This window comes from Anticarsia gemmatalis, chromosome 5, assembly GCF_050436995.1.
Source record: "Anticarsia gemmatalis isolate Benzon Research Colony breed Stoneville strain chromosome 5, ilAntGemm2 primary, whole genome shotgun sequence".
In the NCBI taxonomy this organism is placed as follows: domain Eukaryota; kingdom Metazoa; phylum Arthropoda; class Insecta; order Lepidoptera; family Erebidae; genus Anticarsia; species Anticarsia gemmatalis.
In genome coordinates this window covers 1,445,184-1,469,392 of record NC_134749.1, presented here as the reverse complement: position 1 = coordinate 1,469,392, position 24,209 = coordinate 1,445,184, and the positions used below count along the sequence as shown (strand labels likewise).

Here is a 24,209-nt window from a genome sequence, read left to right as displayed (position 1 = left end):
TGATCATGATAGAAGATATGTGTTTATTGATGGCAAATAAAGTATTGTCGTGTTTGGGAATGACAGCACCCAATCGTCATATGCACGATGCATTAAACCACGATTTGCAAAGAGAACATCAGTACGACATTGAAGCATTGGCCGAAACAGTTCGTACAAATGTTCCACAATTAAATCAACAACAAAGAATTACGTACGACACTTTGAAAGAAGCTGTGAACAGTGGATCTGGTGGAATTTATTTCCTTGATGCTCCCGGAGGAACCGGAAAAACGTTTTTAATTTTGTTTGTTGGCTTCATCTGGAATAGCTGCAAGTCTGCTAGAAGGCGGGCGAACTGCACATTCTGCCTTGAAATTACCACTAAACATGCAAATCACCGAAACACCAATTTGCAACATCGCCAAAAATAGCGCAATGGCCAAGATCCTACATGTATGCAAATTGATTGTATGGGATGCATGCACAATGGCCCATAAGAGGTCACTGGAGGCACTGGACAGAACGTTGAAAGATCTTCGTGACAACCAAAATATTTTCGGTGAGGCCATGATTCTGTTGTCAGGTGATTTTCGTCAGACTCTTCCTGTTATTCCCCGATCAACTGTTGCTGATGAACTAAATGCATGCCTAAAATCATCAAATTTGTGGCAGTACGTAAAGACACTCCACTTAACAACTAACATGCGAGTATTTTTGCAACAAGATGAAACTGCAAATGTGTTTGCAAAGCAGTTGTTAGACATTGGAAATAATAAAGTTGCAGTGGACACCTCGACCGGATTCATCACATTACCTACAGATTTCTGTCACATCACAGTCTCAAAAGTGGAGCTTATTCAGCGAGTTTTCCCAGATATAGCGCAAAAGTTCAATAACCATAATTGGCTAGCCAATTATGGTTATTGAACTTTTGCGTTACACGTTCACCCGAACGAGCAATATTAGCAGCGAAAAATAATGATGTCGAGGATCTTAATGCAACCATTCAGAATTTTCTTCCAGGACAGTTGGATTCCTTCAAATCAGTCGACACCGTAATGAACCAGGATGACGTAATCAACTATCCCACTGAGTTCTTAAATTCACTAGAATTGCCTGGATTACCACCTCACAATATGCAGTTAAAAGTAGGATCAGTTGTCATCATGCTGCGTAACATCAATCAACCTCGACTATGCAATAGAACAAGACTGGCTGTGAAAAGACTGATGAATAACGGCATTGAGGCGACAATCATAAAAGGAAAATACAAAGGAGAGGATGTCTTGATCCCGCGGATACCGATGATTCCAACGGACTTACCATTCGATTTAAAACGCTTACAATTTCCAGTACGTCTGGCCTTTGCGATGACCATAAATAAATCGCAAGGACAGTCGTTAGAAGTTTGTGGAATCAACTTAGAGTTTCCCTGTTTCGCGCATGGACAATTATACGTTGCGTGTTCGCGCGTCGGATACCGTCTTCTTTGTTTATTTACGCACCACAAAACAAAAAAATATAGTGTATGAGAAAGCTTTAAATTAATAAACAGACTGTATTTTAACAGTGTGTGTCTGTGAATATCAAATTTAAACCTTATAAATAGCCAGTATTTCAGGAAAACTCTGTTTTCTAAGTAAGCAACATGATGTATTGAAAATAATAATAAAACTTCATGCTTTATTCAATAAATACTTTTTTATTAATTACATATTCGATTTGTTTGTTTTAAAATCATTTTATACAAAAGATTAGGTCTTTTATTTATCGATGAGGCAGTACGAAGTCTGCCGGGTCAGCTATAGAAGAAAGCGTGAGCGGAGCTGCGCAGGTCAGCTAGTAATAGATAAATCTTCAATCTATATTCTTCTATATAAACCTACTCACTTATTCTACGACGACGACTAACATAATTCTGTCTGTTCCAGTGTTCAAATCCCAAACATCGTTGTCAACGGACTCCGGCTTGTGCACAGAGCGAGGGCTTCGACGTACCCACATAGAATTAATTAAACCTCCGGGGAAACGCATCGGACTTAAACTGGCAGGTAAGGTATTATTACTATTTACATATTGAATATTGTGTTTACTCTATTTACCATCATAGTAACTATTATTTATTTGTCGTATGGTTCGTTCTCAATAGTGGCAATATTGTATAAGCAGCACGAAAGCCTTTGACATGGCTTAACGACTGTTATATTATTGAGTATTACAGGGATCGTACACTTTACCATCCGAAGCAGGGTGTCTTTCAACACAAAATTAGTAAACGGTCACCCATCTTTGGGATGTTCGCGTTAAAGATTGCTTTATCCACTTACGTTTATGAGCCTTGAGTCCAACTAGCTAAGTCACCGAATACCATCAAAAAATTGCGGAACAATTCAAAATAACAAGTAAAAGTTAAGATTTATGAATATACACATTGGTAGAAGGGCAATAAAAGACATTCACTTAAAAATTGTAAGGATGTATTAAATATGTTTTAACAACAACATAATATAGTTATCAATTACATAACCACCTATAAATATTTGAAACGAGCTTTTAACTATAATAACTGTAACATTAAAATATTAAAATAGCAGTAGCTATTATCGGATACAGTGATAATATTATCGCAATTATCATTTATGAATAGAACCAAATAATTGGCTTTAATAATAACAAATAGCTTAATAAATATGAATAGTTATCTTTTTAGCGATAATGTACTGTATCGTTATGATAAATGCATTCACTGTAATTAAATGTTTGAAATAAAAGCTTCATTACCCAGCATAATATTATAATATTAAGTAATGGAATGTGACTATGACTATGATTGTTAATATTTTGACTGCGTTTCGAATGGGTCGGTTTTAGAAGCTTAACTAAATATATTTCTTAATCAAGAATTTCTATATGAAAATTAGATCCATCAGACGTCTAGTTTCTTCAACAGTGTTTATGCCCGGTTAATCTTTTAAGGTTCTAACCGTGCTATTATATTAATTTCAAATACTATGTCACAGTTTCCTAGATTACTTTAGAAATGCATTATGCTAGGTTACATAAAGGTGCCAAATAAGACGTGTTAATAAAGATCGCATAACTAAACAGTGATGATTTAATCATATAACAAAATCAAGTATTTTTTCGGTCATAAATTTACTAGCAAATTACACTAACACGTAACACAAACATTAAACTTTCCAAATAGAACAAGCAACGTCAAAATCACTGCAGATAAAGTACAGTGATTTTAATTCGTAAAATTAACTTTGGTACGAGATAAATTATTTTCCACATGCATAAATAGGGGAATGCGAGCTGTTTTTCACGTGACGTCACGAGAACACCGTATTGCTTTAATGTGTTGTGTCACTCGATTAATGATTCCGTACAAAATGTACACACTGAATAAATATTGAGAATTATTTGCTGAATAATTTTTGTGATGGTTATTTTTATAGGCGTTTAATAAGTGCGGTTTATTGCCTTGGTAGCCGGTGTATCGAGTTTTTTTTTTCTTAAATAGCTTGATTTAAATTAGTTCTTTGAAAATGCGTTCGGATCTGGGATTGAAATTTCAGCGATCATTTACTCGATACGTAACTATTTTATAGAGTGTCTAAGGTCACGCATATGCGATGATAGCACGATTGTATGCTACTTTATGGGTAACTTTTTGAGTAGATATGTCACCAACCCGATTGACTTTGCTATGCTATTATATAACAAATTATCAGAATACAAAAAATATTTTGACACGCCTGCAAGTTTTATACATTGAGACATACATCCATAATGAGAAAAACCAGCTAAACACATTTCCGAAAATCATCACAAACCAAAATAATGTGTATACAACACTCCGAATTTCCTAAACGAGCTCCCAAAGCCGCATTTCCTTCCCTTACCCGTAACTCAGAACATATGAAATACTATCATAAAAACAATGGACTGTTCTCTACTAAATGCCTACCGTAACGTACTATGGTTGTGTAGCACCGTGTGTGAACATAAATTGTTGGGAAGCCATTAATCTTATGACCGCTGAATTCTTTCGCTACATTTTCGAATTAAAAGCATATTTCCGTGAATCGTTTTTGTACCGTGCGGTTTTTATGAAGTACTCTTTTTGGATTTTGTTGCGGTTCATTGGTTTTGGAATTTTAGCGTCTTTTTTACAAATCCGATAAGCGTAGTAAGAGTAAACTAAACTTTATTTTGTTTAACACTTTATTTCTATACGTGAAATGATTCGATATGTGTTTGCTGTAAGTACATTATCTGTCTGTGGAGGAAGTGAGATGTTACAGTAAACACACATACGAGTTAGTACTCGTATGTGTGCTTACTGTAACATAGTAGTAGTCTACGAAAATCACATAATATAATTTGCTGTGCCGAATTGAGTGAAAACGCCAGGAGAGGCGCTGCCATAGAAAGATATACACAGTTCATAGTAGTGATGTCTTTCCGTAACGTCAGGTACGTGGGCCTTGCAACCGGTGGATGTGAATAAAGCCAAAAAAAAGGTAGGTATCGCAGCTAGTAGCGTTCTATGGTCATTACCTACGCGGAAAAGTCGTAATTATGTAGGTATGTATGTAAATTCATATATTATTTTCCCTACCTACAGAAATACGATACACGATGAAATTAATGTTACGGTTATTTTAGTGCAGATGTGAAATGTTTTAATTATACTTACAATAATAAACTGTAATTTGAAAGTCGCTGGCTCTATTTTAATTACAATGCAGTAGTTTAATGGCATTCAATAAATTTCATTATAAACTAAGAAATCCTATACGAGCTCTTATTTCCACAAGCGGGCAAAAACGTCGATTATTTTAAATATTTAGCTTGTTTTGCCCGTTTTTTAAAGTACTTTTTGGTTGCATATGAAGAAGTGTCAGCTATTTTCGTTGGACCCATTATTGTCCCACAGTTGGACAAGGCGAGCCCCAATCAAGGCGAGGAAAAGTTAATTCTTAATATAATTTGCAATAGACATTTTTTAAGTACTTTAATTACATAGACCAATAAAATATTTCTGTGAGTTTTAGACTTGATACATCTGTAGATAGAATGAAGGCACTTTAACTTTTATTATAAACCCATTCCTGTCCCACTGCTGGGCAAGGGTCTCCGCCCAAACGAGGGAGGCACTTAAACTAAAACATGAAAATTCCAAACAGCTACCGATTACAAAGTCGATACACTTTCAGCCTTAATTACTTGTACATTTCACGAATTACCTCCACGGCCATCCGTTGGGACGAATTTAAATCACGCATTTACATTTTTAGGGCCTTTCAAAAAGGCAATAAATAAGATAGGCGAAAAAACATCAAATTTAATAACGTAAAAAATGATTGCTTGGTTCAAAACTCTGTAGGAATTTTGTGAGGCCTCTTCTTCCGAACGGGGGGGTTAATCCAAAGCAAAATTTACATATTTATTGGCTTTTCTATGGGCAGATGCTGTGTTAATCGATAAGGGCCAAGTTTCGGGTGTGATTGTGATTGGGCATGTTCGAACTTGTTGGTTATTTAAAATGCTAATTCGGTTATCGGTGTGTTAATATTTGTTTTGTTGATCTACTTGGTTGATTATTTTCTGTGTAGGTCCTTAGGAGATATCAGATAAGTATAAAAATCGGCAAGACTTCGTATAGATACGAAGATGTTCGTTGAAAGTGTTTTTCATTTGTAAAATAAATAATGCAGATAACAAAAACTGAAACGCTTAGTAAAACAATCTTAGCAATGGGCTTCTTTAATTTGTTGCGGATTGTCCGGAAATATTCCGAAGTTTCACTTTGTTGTACAAAATTATGTAGTTGACCAACGTGTAAAAAAGAAGTATTCGGGGCTTGAATGAGCTAAATCATATCCCGAGAAGAACTATGTCACACAGGCACGTACAATAAATAATATAAAAACTTTTCAAACACCGATGAACGAAAGTGAGTGAAAATGTGTTAAAAATTTACAGAATAATTTAAAAGTGTAAAGTGTACAATGCACTATAAAATGCACTCCGCATTTTCATAAGGCATTCTTGAACGCGAGTTAATTCCGTCCGTTTGAGGATTTACGGCGTAATTACCGCGTCAAACGATACCGACGCTAAATCTGTACGCAATAGTATGCAGGTGCATTGTACAAGTCAAAAGCAGAAGGTAAAGTCGTTTGATAATTTGGTTAAGGCTTTTTATAGTTTGATTACTGATTAGCTGTTGACATCTATTTGGTTGATATAGTTATGAAGTGGGAGATGGTTCCACGATATAGTGCCACGTAGTTAATTGTTTACTATGTGCATGTAAACAATTAACTACGTAGCACTAGACTACGTTAGAATAATAATATATTCAATCAAAAATGAATTGTATTGAATGTAAACATATCTGGCTCCTAATTTTGAATATATTTGATTACCTAACTAAGTTCGAAAGACAGTAAGTTCGAAAACATGATTCTGCTGTGACATTAAACGTATGGCAGTAATTTTTGCAGTGGTTTATATTTTGAAACTACTGTAATTCTTCGCTTAGTGGCAAGTGTACCGCCCGGAGTGATATGTCTGGCAAGCAAAAGTGTTCACTCAAATTAGAAACCAGTTTACACAATATTATGCCACTTCCCTACCGCTGCGGTTTCCGTTGAACAAAGTATTATAATGTTAGTCATCTAACTACATTTAAAATTGTACTACTGGAATTTTTTTGGAGATTGGTTTGGGAACAATATATATTTTGGCAAATATGATATGGGTTATCAATTTACCTTTTCTTTTATAGGCTTTCAAATAATACTGAAATCTTTTTAATTATTTCGCTTATAGTACATATATTTTAATTGTCGTATAGATGATCAAATATATTGACGACGTACAAACATTCTTACTACGATCAAAAGAAAAGTTCATTGACTCAAGGAATATAAAATCATAAATGTATGAAAGTACGGTGTTGTGAAGACAGATTTAACACGTCAATTAGTACCCGTGGCTACTAAGAGGGACTAAATATGTTCGTGTGGGGGAATAAAAATAGTTTCATGTGGTTTGTAGAGTTAGTTTAAAAGCTAGATACGATTGAGCGTACTTAACGAGTTCCTCCGTGTTTTGGAAGGCACAAATTGGCTGTCATTTTCAAAGATTTTTGACAGTCGTTACAAAGAAACTTAAAAGTCTGACAACCAGTCTGAGACTGGAAGCCAACTCCAACATAGTTGGAAGAAAGGCTTTGCTGATATAGTTATTGCCTTAGAAGTACTTTAAGTTCATTTTGTACATCATTGCTATCATAAATCACACGAACCTGACCAAAGTCTTTTTAATTGTAATTACATGAATTACCGTCCGTCTTGTGTCGCTCCGTATCAATATAAATTAAAAGATATATCTTTTGATTTCTAGCTCTTATTCTACATATTTTTATACACTTCTCCTAAACGCTATACAAACTAAGCGTCCATTTACGAGAATGTTCAGAGAGACATAGATCAATAGAAGGCGATGCTCAAAAGAATATAGGACAAAATAAACTGAGCTATTGGGATTCCAGGAAGAGCACAAAAGAAAATAATTCTAGGAAGAAAGACGTTGATGGGGAAATATAAGTAAGAGTTTAGTTGCAAAGACTATTTACAGTGCTTGAACGTGATAGGTCGAATTTCTTGTAACTAACTTATTCCATTCTTCGTAGAAGTCTATCCCAACCTTTGATGAAGTAAGTGTGATACAAAAAAATGTTTTATTTACTTGCCTTTGGACCGATTTTCACTCTCTTAGTTGCAATCACCATGCATATTAGAAGGGATTTAATAAATTGTTGATTGTTTATCTACCAGCACATGAAAAACAAGTTTTGACGCTTAATTTTGTCATTGTCTTTATGTAACTTTCACGATTACAAAAGCTCAAAATAAGAATCAAATAGGTATAAAAAATATTTTGGAGATAAACTACCCGAAGAAACACAGTCTTTATCAACTAATCCGAAAGTTAATATCACCAATTTTATTGCTTCGACAACGGACGACAATACGTCACTGTACTCCGACGCCATCGAATCATTCGCCAGAATTTTACCCTTTTTTTTTTCACGTGGCTATGCATTAAGCATACACCTGCACCCTGGGTGGAGCGCAGGGTTATGTGGGCCTCACCCGCCAGAAGAGCGAGAACCAAAATTTTACCCTAACAAACTAGCACATTCTAAAACTCTAACTCTACGTAACATTTAACGCCGACCAGCTGTCGAGACGTTTCCACAAGTTTTAAAATGTTCAGTAATACCGTCAGAAAAATAAGAGCTAACACTACCTCGTAAAGTTGAGTGTCTTGTACGTAGTGTGCGTTTACGACTAGTCCTGTTATCTTGCCAAATGAGAACTAATGGTTAGGATTAAAGTTATTCTTACGGTTTGAATTAAGTGGTTACGAAGCCGCATACAGTATTTTTTTCGGGTCTAACTATATACTAATTAATATATGGCACTTCGCTGAATTATCTATACTAATATTATAAAGCTGAAGAGTTTGTTTGTTTGTTTGTTCGAACACGCTAATCTCGGGAATTACTGGTCCGATTAGAAAAATTCTTTCAGTGTTGGATAGCCCATTTATTAAAGGCTATATATCATCACGCTACGACCAATAGGAGCTGAATACCAGTAAAAAATGTTACAAAAACGGGAAAAAATTTGACCCATTCTCTCTTATGAGACGCAAGCAAAGTTGCGCGAGTCAGCTAGTTTCATAATAAAAACCCACTGTTGCGTTCGTCTGGTCGTGATTAACAGTTTACATTAATAGACAACACAATTCTCAAAGACTGTTCTTATTGTTAATTGTCTGAAATGAGATAATTATAGTTGAACACTGAACGTTTTTAGAAGTTTTCAGTATAACCGTCAGAAAAATAAGAGCTAACACTACCTCGTAAAGTTGAGTGTCTTGTACGTAGCGTGCGTTTACGACTAGTCCTGTTATTCTGCCAAATGCCTTGGTGCTAATAGTTAGGGTTCAACTTAAGTTTAGAGTTCATTGTTGAGTTTATTTTAAAGCTTTTTTGTTAAGTTTTTATGATGTTATTTGTCATGTAATTTAGTATAATATATTTCCGTCAAAATCCTCAAGGATCAATCCTTCACCAGCACTTTTCAGTTCCTGCCTTCTCCGTTTGTCATCAATGACATTTAACTTAACTTTCTTCAATTGCAATTTTCTGTATCTCTTTAAAAATTTAGCAATACTGAGTCTAATAAAATTTTGATATTATTATTATGAATTATTTCTTACTATGAAGCTCTTTCGCAAATTTAAAAATCTGGGTCTAGAAAATCTTAAAATAGTCCTATTATTAAGTCTTTACAGTGTCACATAGCAACAACTTACACGAATGAAGTCTTCACTTTTTATTTATCTACCGACCGTTTACATAAAGAGGGAAAAGGGGTAAACTGCACAAACGTTGGTATAAAACGTACTATCAGCGTTTACGTTGTTTTATGAGTCTGTTGGACTTGTAGGCGTGTGAGTTACGCCGTTTACGCTCTAAGCAACTAGGCATGTTGGTTTGAAGAAAAAAATGGTGCCCGTAGACATATGTAACAGGTTGAAAGAAGTTTATTTCTAAGATTGAAATTGTCACCCAATCTTGTGGATAACACAAAATTCAACGATCGAAACCTAGATACTGATTTTACAAAGCCAAAAAACAAATCAAAAAATTAGTTTTGATTTTTTTGCAGTATAGTCATAAAATTATTATTTTCATAGATTATGACGCAAACTGGCGTTTTTTAAAAAAATAATTCGTTTTGAAATACGTTTGACCGTTGGCATAAAGAGGAAAAAAGGGTAAACTGCACAAACGTTGGTATAAACCGTACTATCAGCGTTTACGTTGTTTTATGAGTCTGTTGGACTTGTAGGCGTGTGAGTTACGCTGGTTATACTCTAAGCAACTAGGCATGGGTAGTTTAAAGAAAAAATGATGCCTGTAAATAGACGTACGTAGACGTAACGGAGATTAATTTCAAGGTTGAAACTGTCACCCAAGCTTGTGGACAACACAAAATTCAACGATCGAAGACTAGATACTGATTTTTCAAAGCCAAAAAAAAAACCAAGAAATTAGATTTGATCGTTTTGCAGCATAGTCATTTTAGAGTTATTTTTATACATTATGACCCGTAGGCGTGTTAAAAAAATCGTTTTGAAATACGTTTGACCGTTTACATAAAGAGGAAAAAGGGGTAAACTGCACAAACGTTGGCATAAAACGTACTATCAGCGTTTACGTTGTTTTATGAGTCTGTTGGACTTGTAGGCGTGTGAGTTACGCTGTTTATACTCTAAACTTGTGGTTGGATGGGACTGAGTATAGGTGTATGGGCTTAGAGAGAAATTGTGCGTATGCTAATGTTTGTTAAATGATTATATTTTCGTGGTTTGTCCACAAATAATATCAGTTTCACAGAAAATCTGCATAATCTAAAATAACGTTTACAACATTTTTCAAAGTAAGCTAAATCCACTATATATACAAGTAGATGAAAAAAATAGTTATAATTACAAGAATATAGGTTTAAATAGTTAGTTTATAATACAACTTGAATAATTTATCTATATAGTTTAGATCTCGGTTGAGAGAAAATCTACTAACTTACACAATTTTCGCACATGCTAAGACAAAGAACTCTACTTTTTGCTATCTAAAACTTTACAGCATCAGCGTATCCCAACTTTCCCAATCGGAGGACACACACGTCTCTCATTAACTCCCAACTTAAAGCAAAACACCCTCGCTAATCAGAAGTCAAACAAAACCAAAATAATCCGACACCAGATAGACATTTCAGTACCTAGATTTACTTTAAGGCGGAAACACATAAGGGCGTTAACGGGTTACACGGTTTTCGTTAAAAAATAAGTAAAAAATACAAAAAAAATATATAGCTTAAATTATGTAGTACAAGTCTCTGTACTTACAATCATATAAAGTTTTGAAATATGAATGAGAGATCTTATCGTATATTAGGTACGGTAGTGCTATTTTCTAGTCATTTCCATTGAGTATCAAGAGTTGTGCATATTAAATTAATTCAAAATTTTGGTCCTCTGACACCCGCAAGAGGCGTTTTTCAGTTTTTCGTATCACGCTCTTTATTATAGATACCTAATAGTGTTGATATTAAGATATTTAAAGTGCTGATACCAAGAGTGATACCTACCATTAAATTGTTGGAAATCACACCGAGCATTCGCAAATACACGAGTTCCAAGTAGGTACGTAAATTACATTATCTAATGTTTATACACCTTTAAAGTTAAACAACTTTTGTAGGTCACAAGTTGGTCGCTCAGATAACGTAGATTAATGAGCACAGGATATGAAGTCAGCTGAAATTCTCTGTACTTCAACTTAATGAAATAAAATTACTGCGTTTTGGGAATACTGTACTCGTATTTTATGATGACAAATTTTAAAAGGTGACCTCTTTTCACGTGTTGGGTAAATGCGGAACATTTTTCAACCCATTTGACCTAACGAAATGCCTAAAAACCTTTTAAATTTTTTTACTCGGTAGTTTTAGTACTAGCAATCATAGTTGAGTACACGTCTACATGTCTTGCAGGAGCGTACATGCTCCTGCAAGACATTTTTTAAATGTCTGATACCTTATCTATGTGATAATATTAAGCTGTTTACCAGCGTGCAAGGGTGTCGCAGTTCAGTCTACAGTCTACAGTCGGTTCTGTCAAGTATCGGAAGTTTGACATTTAAAATGTAGTGCCATAATAGTATACGGCGTTCATATTAGAGGCGCCGTTTAGACTTTCATAAATTTTTTTTCGAATGCTAGCCGGTTGTTGGAAATCGATAGTGGTACAGAATCGAGCTACAGTTCTCATACAAGACAACTATTTGTGTGATCCACAAATATCTCGATTTAATAAGACTAGCCCTTCGAACGGTCGTTGTCTTTAAAATTAAATACAGGTAATGAGGAATTATGGTTGAATATAAATAATACAATAATACCACCACCTAACCACCACTACCACCACTAAAATTGTGAAGACACTACGAGAAATAATTCTCAAAAGTTATATTCAATAAAATACAGCAGCTATCTAAGAGCTAGAGGTCTTCAATTGTTCAAATTTGCCGAGAGACAATTAAGTTAAGGACGATCTTCCTTATTGCCACTATATTTTAAACTTGTGACAGTTTCGACAGTGACGCTATTAGTTCCAGCCGGTAACTGAATTCCTTTATATTGGTGAGTTACTGGGTTTAATAAGAAGGCTTTATTTTTGAAATGATACTAGTCTCACAATTGTCAATTTGTATGTCAATTTAATATTTCAGTGTTAATATTAGGGCCTATTAAATCTATTAAAAAAATGTGAAAACAATAAGGGAAATTTCATAATTTCGGAATTGATTTCTGAGAACGTAATTTTTATGAAATATCACTACTTATAAATGTTGGTATTTGACGAAAACTTATATTTTATTTAAATACTACTGAAACTTCCTACTACAAACAATGTTTTCTTTCTATAGTTACATGTACGTTAAAGAGCTTATTGCGAAACATACTTAAACTAAAACCAAATCGGGTGTAATATACTACTACCAAATACCCAACAGATATCGAATTGATAAACTAAATGTACGGCTTATTGTCGATATCATTATTTACTTGACTATTACAATACTCATATCGTTTCATAAAATAGTATAATAACATATTATTATTAAAATTTTGTTTAGTTAACTATTCGAATAAAATTTAATGTGTTCTGCAATGGTTATTGTAATCTGAAAAGCGTTTTAACAGTGCTTATTTTGAATATGAATTTGATAGTCATATTTGGGTGTTTGAAAGGCCTGGTTCGTTTGGTATAGCTAAATGATGTTGTAAAATAATTGAAAAGTAGTATTTAAACACCCGATTGTATGTTTGTTATAGTATATAGTTTTGTTTTACTTTGCTGTAAGAGTAAGGTTGGTAGTGTTAAATTGCTGTTAATGCTACATCTAAAAGACAAATAATTCAGACATTTAAAATAAATTTAACTCATTAATGTGCCGTGTGCACTGCTAGGCAAGGGTCTCCTCCCGTAATGAGGGAGAGGTTAGGCCTTAAGTCCATCACGCTGGCCAAGTGCGGATTGGCGACTTGACAAATCTACAAAAACTGATCTAAAGAATTCTCAGACATGCAAGGTTGCATCACGATGTTTTCCTTCACAGTTGAAACAAGTTGTAATTATTTCTAATACACATGAACTTCGTAAAGTCAATGCCGTGTTGCCTCAGGCTCGAACCGTCTACTACTAATATCACTCGGCTATCACTGCCTCCAAAATAATCTACATTTGTATAAATATTATATCGTACTACTAGTCGCTGAAAGAAACAAAAACAAAGTAATTTGAAGTAAGTCGAAGGCGTGACACTTTACCCTCATCGTTCACAAGTTTTGTGGTCAACTTGTTCTTACTCGGATTAAAGCCGGTTGGATAAGGAAGGATTTGTCCATGTTATGAATGTTGAAGCTTGTAAGATGGTAATAGATAATAATTTTGTTGGTTGAACTAAATGTGAATGAAGCAAGAGAAGTATGAAGTGATTACAGTAAGTGGAGTTCTTTAGTCTCAACCTGCCCCATGGAAATAGGCGTTATTTAATATATTTATTTAGAAATGCCGATCAATTATATAGGCTTAAAGACATTTATTTCTCATAAAAACAAAGTTCACTTCAAATGAGATTCAGTGCGATAGTAATAATATTAACATCTTTTTTCACCTTTAGTGTTTGATATCAATAATATACAGTATTTATATTTTATTTCAGTGATTGTACATATCCTTTAAGTTGATTTTTGTATGCATTATATTCAGTCTAAATCAAAATATCCTTCATATCGTTAAGTACTCAATACCAGTGTGACACATAGCGTACAAAGATGCCGACAACAGTAGTAACAAATAATTTGTCAACTCAGTCCATACAAGCGAATACTAAATACATTAAACAAATTACCTCCGGACGTCACTATCGAACCCTTGTCGAATCAACACAATCCTATCTACCATTACTTTAATCTAAGTTCGAATTACTCCAGTATTCAAATGTGTGCGTGACCGCAACCGATTATAATGATTAAATCCGGAATTAGTCTGGCTTTAGGGTTACCAGGTGAACGGGAAAGCCCGGACTTTCCCGGGATACTTTTTGGAAATATTATGCAACTGAGCCGGTTACCTCTAGATAATCCGGTAACATAGAGTTGCCTAGCAAGTTATTACGTTTTGAACCTCTAGCCAATTACGAGCTGTAACTTATTTTTAAAACTTAAAGCTATCGTATATATTGTATGGTCAGTATAACATATACTTGTAGAATAAAAACACCTAAACACATATAAAACAAAAAAAAATGTTAGCTAAATCTTCGGTTGAACAACGCTCGAAGCGCTAATTCACTTCACACAACATTTTTATAATTACTCAGGTAAGTGGTCCTCTAAGTCTGTCAACGTAGACTTATCCTAGAAATCCTAAGTTTGTATGTACCAACCCTACAGGCCCTATATCTTTTGGACCTCAATAACGCGTGATTGGGGTACTTCGGACCTCCAGATAATGTTGGGTGCGAAGTAATTTGTATGGCAATGAGATTAACATAGAGTAGGATTAGGCCGTTTTAATTTTCATTTTGGGCTGTATGAGCAAGGGATGATGTATGCAAGGATTTATGGGTTTTAAGATTGTTTGCTACTGTTGATTAGTGCAGTGGTTATAAATTTAAGGATTCAATTACTCAAATTGTGAATGTTTTCTTATTCTATCAATTTTTATGCAGTGGGCATACATTTTTTTTACCTTACTGAATCGTAATGTAATCAACTGCCAGCCTTATATAAAATGTATTTTTTAATGGACAGGGTATTACTCGAATATTTCACGTATCTAAATTATTATAATTAATGATCCGATGATTGATGTTTCTGCCAAATTATTTCTCATATTTTGTAAATTATTGAAATGGGCCGATAATTTTCACATATAATTTACATAGATAGTGGTTATAGAAACTAGGTGGACAAGGCTGTAACAAAGATCGTAAATATATTTGAACAGCATAAGACTATGTAAATTCACCTCCTGGTTCACATTTTAGTTTACCCAGCAACAGCTACATATTTCCCACTACATAAACGTAAACTGAACAAAACTTTCACTCACTCATGTTTATCGATTCAGTCTAGAGCTTCAGCAAAATAACGGTGCCCTAAATTATAAGCCCTAAATCCCTACTCCCTAGAAAGCTTGAATCGGCTTATAATAATAAGCGGATTTCGGCCTACTACGCTTTCTATTTCGGCTTGGATCTTACGAATTGAACGGTGATGTTTTGTTTATGTATTTATGTTAGGTTATTTGCTTGAAATCTGATTTCATGGAATCTTGTATGATATACTAAGATATGAAGATAGTGTTGTGCCATGCTAACACACTTGACTATTAAATAGTAGGTAATTTTTTTCTAATTCTCAGGAGTCCTGTAGCTCGATTCTCTACTACTATCAACTACCAACAACTGGCTAGCTATATATTAGTTGTACTTCGTAAAAACAATTTTGGTAGTATATTTTAAATGTCAAACTCTCGATACTCGGCAGTACCGACTATACAGAATCGCGCTATTGGTATCGCGTAATAAGGTCACTAGCATTTTTGGAACTACTATTGTAGGCACGTTTGCTCATTAGTTTCTGATAATTCTATTATAAAATAAATATAACATTCTGCCACTGAAAGTTTGGCGCTGAAGGCTCGAGTGTTGCTACATTTTTCTTAGCTTGACTTGTTTTTAAGATACTGTATCATCTAAATCAAACTTAGTAAACTATTTTACACTTAACTTCAAAAGCTAGTATATTATTAAAGTTAACTAATCTACTACATTGGCAGTATCGAACCGTCTGAAACCTTGATCTATTGCCATTAGTTACTCCACTCGACTTTGGCTTAAGTTTCAAGATCAGCCATTACTGAAACCACTACTTCTACACTAATAGTCTATAACAACAAACAGCTCGATAAATTCTAAACTAATATCTAAATTGTACGCACAATTTACTCAATGTTCTGGAATTTCAACGAACTGTATTGTCTGGAACAAAATAATTACTGTTGAGTCTCTTTTTTGAGAGAAATAACTATTTCTTTTAATAAAAGGTAACTCAAGGATTATTCGACATTATTTTGTGTTATTAGATATTCTGTGAATGGACCTAGCATAATAAACTCTGCAATAAAAAAAACTATTGATATACTCCGTGGCGCAATGGTTTTAGTCGCCACGCCGCTACCAATTGTGTAGATGAAAAACAAAATCTGTGCCTTAAAATCATGCATTAAAAAATTACCAATCCATAAGTATGACGTAAATTATTCACGGTATGATAACAATAAAACACATGCTCAAGATCGAACTCAAAACATGACCTCAAAAAAACCTTTTAAAAGAAGCCTATAAAAATTTAGGTAGGAGGTAGGTATATTGTGATTCCCAATAACGGCAACGTTTAATAAAACTTTACACGAAGTAATAAACAAAGAACAAATTAGTAGGAACAAACAACGTTCCTTGGAAAGTAACTAAACACGTGTAATACATCAAGTGTTTAAAACATCTTGATTAAACCCCAAATTGTACTAAATTACACAATTCGTGTGAGAATCTTCGGTTGCTAGTGATGAGGGAATTCGGTCTCGGCTTTCACTTGAGGCCTTTCGGCTTCGGCTTATCTCTGACTATATTAAAAACGATGGCATATGAGTTGCGATTGAAAAAATATTGGTCATTTTTCTATTATATTATGGCACCGGGTGTTGTGAAATTCATTTAAACATGGAATAAAATATTCCTGTCATAAGCAGATAATTAAAGAAGAAGCGCTGGCGTGACGATCTAGATGCCTTTAATATTGATTGGACACGAATAGCAGGAGATAGAGGGGACTGGCAGAAAATGGGGGAGGCCTTTGCCCAGCAGTGGGACAGTACGGGCGAACAAAAAAAAAAAAAGCAAAGCAGATAATTTCTAAATTTGACAAAGTATACGTTAATTAGTTATTTGTAGGTTTATAAATCTTCTATGATTTATTCAAAAACGGGATTATATTTTCTATCAAAATATGAAAGAATACACTCCCTATTTGTATTTATACAAGATCAATGTTAATTGAGCATAAAGTATTTTTGAAAATCTGTTCTGCGGATATTTAGGCGTCTGTACTCTTGCCAATATTTTCAGAATTGGCTTCATATTTTTGCAGCAAGATTTATACTGTCCCGCGTTGACCGAGTAATTAATAAACGCCGTAGCTAATCTGCAGCCTATAAAATACGCGTATGAAAGATAAATGGCATGCGGGAAAAAATACCGGCGTTTTACTGTTCCTGCCCGACAAAACAATTTTAAAATACTACCTTCAGACTTTTACTTAACTAAGCCAGTTTCAAAGTTTATGAATATATGTCATATAACCTATCTGCTAGATAAAGTGACAAAAGATGTGTGAAAACATCTGCCAAAATGTTATTTGAACAGATATTTAATTATATTCTGAAATGGTGACATCGGCCTCAAGTATCAATCCCTAAATCAAAACGATGCGTATAGTTATTACTAATTTAAAGAATAAGCAACCAATTATAGTATTTCAATTTTATTTTTAATACGTTTTTCACCGAGCGAAAAAATACACACTACATTTAAGGGAGATACAAAATTCGGCCTCGGCCAATTTGAAAGTACATCACTATTTATTCACCCACTTCCTCCCACACGTCGCTCTAAACAAACTAGTTAAAGCGAAGCATTTATTTAATTAAAGAATTGCCTTCGTTACATGCTTTAAGGATAAAAAGTGGGCAGCCCTTAAATGGTAACAAAAGATTATTTAGGAACTGTATTTACGAGATAACATTTTTAGGGAGGTCAATTTACTACAAATAAAATAAGAGTTCATTTAAAGGACCAGACAGAAAGTACAAACTAGATAAAATAACTCGTAATACAAATAGTTTGATCACGTTTTTTTGTAAATATCTATTCAATTTTGTATTTTTATGCCCCTATTTTCTTTTGTCTGTTGCAAATTTCAAATCGAATTAGTATTGCTACAAATTGTATGATTTTAACAATGGCATAAATTTTAAATTCTTAAATTTGTATTAAAACATACCCGTAGTACAGTATTACCACTATCGTAATTTGTAGGCTTGCTCTCTATCTCTTCATACAGGGAACTTACTACAGCCTCTACGTACGCCAATAAGCAGTGTTTTATACTAATTTTATTTAGGTCTTATTCAGACACAAATCATAAATATCCATATAAGACTCAAACCCAAAGTGGGTTTGAGTCCACATTTACAGAACAAATTCAGGGTTTAACAAAACCCAGTCTTAACAAACTAAACTAAACAAAAACCCAAGCCTATTTTAATGATACCTACAAAGATTTGTATCCTAAACATCTTAGGCCTCCATGTATTAACATATATTTTTGTGTCGGCCCAAGTAATCCACATGCTTGGTTTAGATAGATGAAAATCCGTATTTGGGACGGGAATAATGTATAAGTGTTTTAGAGAAATGTGTGGAATTTATGTACCGTATACGGTTCGGAATTATTTAGTGTTTCTTGCTTGTGTTATGTTGTTTTGGATAGTAAAAGTTTGGCAAGCGATATTGTTGGTTGGTTTGTTAGTTTTATTTTCGGTGTATTTATTGTAGTAGTATATTGTGATTTACTTAGCTGATAACATTACAATGAAATTGCTGAAGGTTTCAATGCAAGTTGAATTGACCGTAAGAGCAAGTTAACTGCAAGCTTTGTACTACTTAAAAGGTTATGGTTTTTCATTAAGATATTTAAAAACCCGTTAAATAGGAATTAATAAACAGAAACAATCACTTAACAAACCAGTTATAGAACCAGTTATAGTTTTTGGCAAAACATTCTTAAAAAAATTATATGGAGACTTCTTGTAGTAGTGTTAGAAATTCCGTCTTAATAGTTCCTTTATTTAATTACAGTCTGACTAGAGCTGTCTTTAACAATGATTTTCTCCTGCTCTCTCGTATTTTATTGTGAGGTATAAAAATACATTTTCTAATTTATAAGAAACACATTTACTATAAATTCTTGAACAAACCTAGCCGCTTTGAGAGATCTTTCTGTTTCCTATTATTTATTTTACTATAATATAAAAGACTAGCTGACCCGCGCAACTTCGCTTGCCCCACCTAAGAGAATGGGTCAAAATTTTTCCCGTTTTTGTACATTTTTCATTGCTACTCCGCTCCTAATGACCGTAGCGTGATGTTATATAGCCTAAAGCCTTCCTCGATAAATGGGCTATCTAACACTGAAAGAATTTTTCAAATAGGACCAGTAGTTTCTGAGATTAGCGCGTTCAAACAAACAAACAAACAAACAAACTGTTCAGCTTTATAATATTAGTAAGTATAGATTCTTATAATATTAAGCTTTTGTTCTATTCAAAGAAATATTTATCTGTTTTGTATATCTTAGAAAGGTAAGGTAGTCAATATCTTAGAGAAAAGAAAAAATATGAGACCATGTTGGCACAGAAATAGAGTTTCCAAGAACTTTCCTGTGGATTTAAAAGTGATTTCTATAATAAACAAGAGACTGGTAGGTAGTAGCGTATCTACTGCTTGTGTTAGTTTTATTTATTTTTAATGCATTACATACTAGTTTGTTCTATCTGCTACGTATTTGAATTTATATGAGCACGAGTATTTGTTCTGAGCCTGGTTTACAATTTATCTATATAAAGTATATAAGTATGTTTATCAGTCATTTGGTTACCATAGTAAAAGCTCTGCTTAGTTTTTAATCAAATGACCGTGTCCAACTATTTTTTTTTTTAACGTTTAAATAAATTGAGAATATGCTTTACTAAAATAAGTTGCCTGAATGAAAAAAATACTTTGATCACTATAACAATGCCTCGACTTAATCTAATTCTTTCTTACGATACAAAAATATTATACTTAACTAGCTGACCCGGCAAACGTTGTTTTGCCATAAAAAATAAATAAAAAAACATTGTCCAGCGGACAAAATTGTGAATCTAAACCATTCTCAGATCCCCTTGAAGACATACAAAAAAATTCATCAAAATCGGTCCAGTCGTTTAAGAGAAGTTCAGTGACATACACACTTACAGAAGAATTATATCTAAAAAGATGTTACCTTTTCTATGAACAAACTAATTGTCACACAAAATAATTTCCGAATACCTGTTTCAAATTCAAAACTCTACCAATTCACAATATTGCACAGAAACTGATATCCATTAATACCTCGGCATAAAGTCACTTCGTCCGTACCATTGATTCATTCTATTTGATCAACGCCCGCCAACCATTGGCTATGGCGAGCGGCAGACCAATTTTGTGAAATTAATCCCAAATAATTGTTCAACTCAAATCGGATTAACATCAAGTTTTGCTAATTGTTATCTGAATTAGGTTTGGTAATTTGTATCTGTCGTTGCTTAGTTATAGTGGTAGATTTAATACTGGTGGAGAGTTATGTTAGATTTTAAGGTGAAAAAATAGGAAAACCGCGGTGATTGGCTAATACACAATGTTTAAGCACGGTGAATGTTTAATTTATTTAACGTCACGATATTTTATTTACTGCCCTACGATCTCGACCGAAAAACCACAATAGTTAAAAACGTTACCACCAAGGTTTGCTAGTTTTAAACTAGAAAACTAAACCTTTTTATTGTCACTTTGTAATATTGTCGTAGAAAATATCTTCATCTGTAATAACAAAACTCAATAAAAGATTTCCATGCCGATGAAGTCACAAGCAAGACGTAGCGAGAATCGACAACAATAAATAAGCAAGGAAACATGATTGTCAAGTGCGATGAAAGGAAGGTGGGAGGACTGTGTAAAACTTAGTCGTAGTATAGCCGATAAATTATTTTCAACGACCCAAAAAAAAATCTAGGAAATTGCAACACAATAGTTAACTACAAACAAAACCAACAAAACAAAGGTGCCCTTGACTCACACTTACCATACTCGGATACTCATTCAAGCGTGCACAATAAATTCCCAGCCATTTGTCGATATTCGTCGAATAACCAGAAGCATCCCCGCAGTAGAAGATTAATCGACCGTGAGAAAAATGAAAGAGCGATGTTACCTTAGGAACGTGTCGCCATTTATTATGCGAGTGTTCCATTATTATGGTCTACATACTGACAGGAAGGATCGCCCGCAAATGCAAAGGTGTTGGATGAAAAATTGTTGAGAAAATCACTGTCATGTTATTGGAACTTGTATGAAAATGGTGTCCTAAATCTTTGCTTTTGTGTAAACGTTTTGCAACACTTTAGAGTAGCCAATATGGCGTATAACTCCAGGAGTAGTTGACACGTATTGCCTTAACGCTTTTTAATAAATAGACATTTAATTTTCGTCTACATACATGTCTTCTATTTCTTCAGGTGGAGTCACAGAAGTATAAAAAATAGTGCCTGTAATACATGTTCCTTGGAAACGAGCAGATATCTTTTCGTAAACATCTGGTGCAAAAATATAAACAGCCGTCACCTTATTTAAAAACAAAACTTTTCCTAGGAGACCATCATTTATTTATTTATTAAGAAATCTGCATATTACTCAATCTTATAGACTGTTGATAAAAGCGTATTAACACAAGTCACACAAGACTATAATAAAGTGTATGCAACTTTGATATTAGTTAGCACTCACTAATAAACGGCGACGGGAAACTATGAAGTATCGTAAGTACAGTAACTTTCATGAATATACATAAAGTAATCGAGTTTGTTCTTGCTCACTGGTTTTGTCTTTCACGTCCATTTAACCCCGCGGTTTGAATAATATTGCAAATGGTTCAACTTACGATGACATTGTTTAGTGGTATGCAGTTGTAAGTTACTTATAGCTGTAGATGGCGCTGCGCTAGTGAGTTCTTTGAAAACTTTTAGGATTTTACATATTACATTAGAATTTAATTATTTTTATTTATTTAGTTTAATGTTGTCAAGATTTAGCAGAAAGGAATACAGCAAATTAAAAGTTGTTTTTTTAGGAACACTGACTGACTTATTGGTTATTTCCATTATAGTTGTAGAAATTATCTTTTCTATTACAATTTTTTATACCACAATAACTAAATAAAATTTTACTTTTCAGAAATCAAACGAACTTACGTAATTCTGTAAATTACTCCACTAAATATTTATTTCAATTCACACACTCACTTAGTCTTGAACTAATAACTACCCTATTCCAACAGGCCTATACGCTCAACTTCTCGATATATTTCCCATCCGTGTGTCCCTCAAACAAAACGCACATTCCCTACAATAAGAACAAAGCTCGATATAAATTCACACTAAGATTCTTTGCCTCTTATTGTTTTGTGCCACTACTATAACGGGCACTATACGCTTTATTACACAGCTTTTTATTTGAATAATATTTCTAAGCTGTGTGAAAATGTCTTTTAAGTATGCATTGGAATCGTTCTCGGTAAAAAATGGTATAAATATCACTACTAGTATTCATTACTATTCATTGCATGACCATAGTAAATAGGTTTTAATCAGAGTTCTAAGCTATCAATTTAATTACCTTACATATTAGTAAGTTTAAGAACGGGCAGTCAAAATCAACTAGAGATACTATACATCTCTTACTTACTGTAACTAGTGCATAAAATTTTTCAGTGAAATAATAATTGTATAAATACACGTAATATAATCTTAATTCTAATAAGTCAATTTATTACTGTTCGACTACTGGGCAGAGATCTTCTACCAGAATAGGTAAGAAGTTAAGTACACCAAGCTGGTCAATTGCGATTTAGAAACTTAAAACCAAATACACTACACTACAAATGCAACAAAATTTTTTTGCAGAATGTTTGAATAAAATTAAAGACAAGTGTTGTAATAAAGTATTGTTCCACATTTATCCTCGTAGTGTAACTATAAACATTTACACCAAAATGTCCTTAGAGACTGCAAAAAGGGTACCTAAATAAAAACGTGTCTGAATATTACAAGGCCTTCGTAATAGATGACCGTCTTTAGGTGATTTGTCATTTTCCATCTCACCCTTAGTCCCTGAAAGGTTTCTAAGATGAAGATATGTGGAATATATTCTGATAGGCATAAAAGATTTAGTTCTAAAGGTTATAGTTGACGTCTATTCGCCATTTTACTGACAGAAGACAAGTTTGTTCCGTTCAAAGTGTTTTTGTATTTGCAGATGTTGCTTTGATAGATTTAGTTTTTTGTTTTGTCTAGTTTTGGATAACAGAAATGTGTTTTGTGTTTATTAGATGATAGAATCTTGCTTTTTGGAGCAATAGAGGTGACGTGAAGGGTTCTAGTATAAAAAAATTGTAAATAATTTAGGATGTATGAAAGTGTTTTTAGTAAAAAAGTAACAAATAATAAAGCTGCTATCTGAATGCTACACTGTGTAGGATATGCATAGATTACAGTATCAGAACTAATTTTGCTGACCAGTGAGGAAAGGTTGAAAACATTTTTAGTGCAAGACTATCAGTATATTCTGAATTATGCTGTGGCAGTAAATTGGTTAGTGTCAACAGTAATGTGTAATCTAATCTTTATAATAAAAATATTACTAAGAAAAATAAACTCTGTTTACGCTTTTTGTCTTTTATTTGCAAAAGTTTCTTTTATATTTAATATTCTCTACTATAACGCGACATTCGTTCAACAAAATGAAAACCAAGCTTAATTTTCAATTAGCACTAAGCAAATAAAATAAGGTTCACTATGACCGAAATAATCAGCCTCTATTCTACTTTTTGTAGACAATACAGGTAATTAGAAGAAAAGAGAGCCCACAGCATACAAACATTAGAACAGTTTGTTCAACAAAGTTTGCAAAGGACAAAAATTAATGCCTTCATTTTGTTACTCTGTGGCAATTTAGAACTTAATTTTGTGACGGCGTTAATTAGTTACTTTATTCTTAGGTCTGGTATAATTATCATTATTGCTTAGTTTAACTAAAATTATAATTACTTACTTAATAGTTTTTGTCTACAAATGGGTCGGGA

The 24,209-nt window shown here is 33.6% G+C and overlaps 1 protein-coding gene across 2 annotated transcripts in view; it reads left to right on the top strand.

Moving 5' to 3' along the window:
• Grip (Glutamate receptor interacting protein) overlaps positions 1-24,209 on the top strand; it is a 304,859-nt gene that overhangs the window by 124,875 nt on the left and 155,775 nt on the right. For both annotated transcript variants that reach the window (XM_076114045.1, XM_076114043.1), the window contains exon 4: positions 1,914-2,033. In XM_076114045.1, the coding sequence (XP_075970160.1) occupies positions 1,914-2,033 (120 nt within the window). The remainder of the gene's footprint in view (positions 1-1,913; positions 2,034-24,209) is intronic.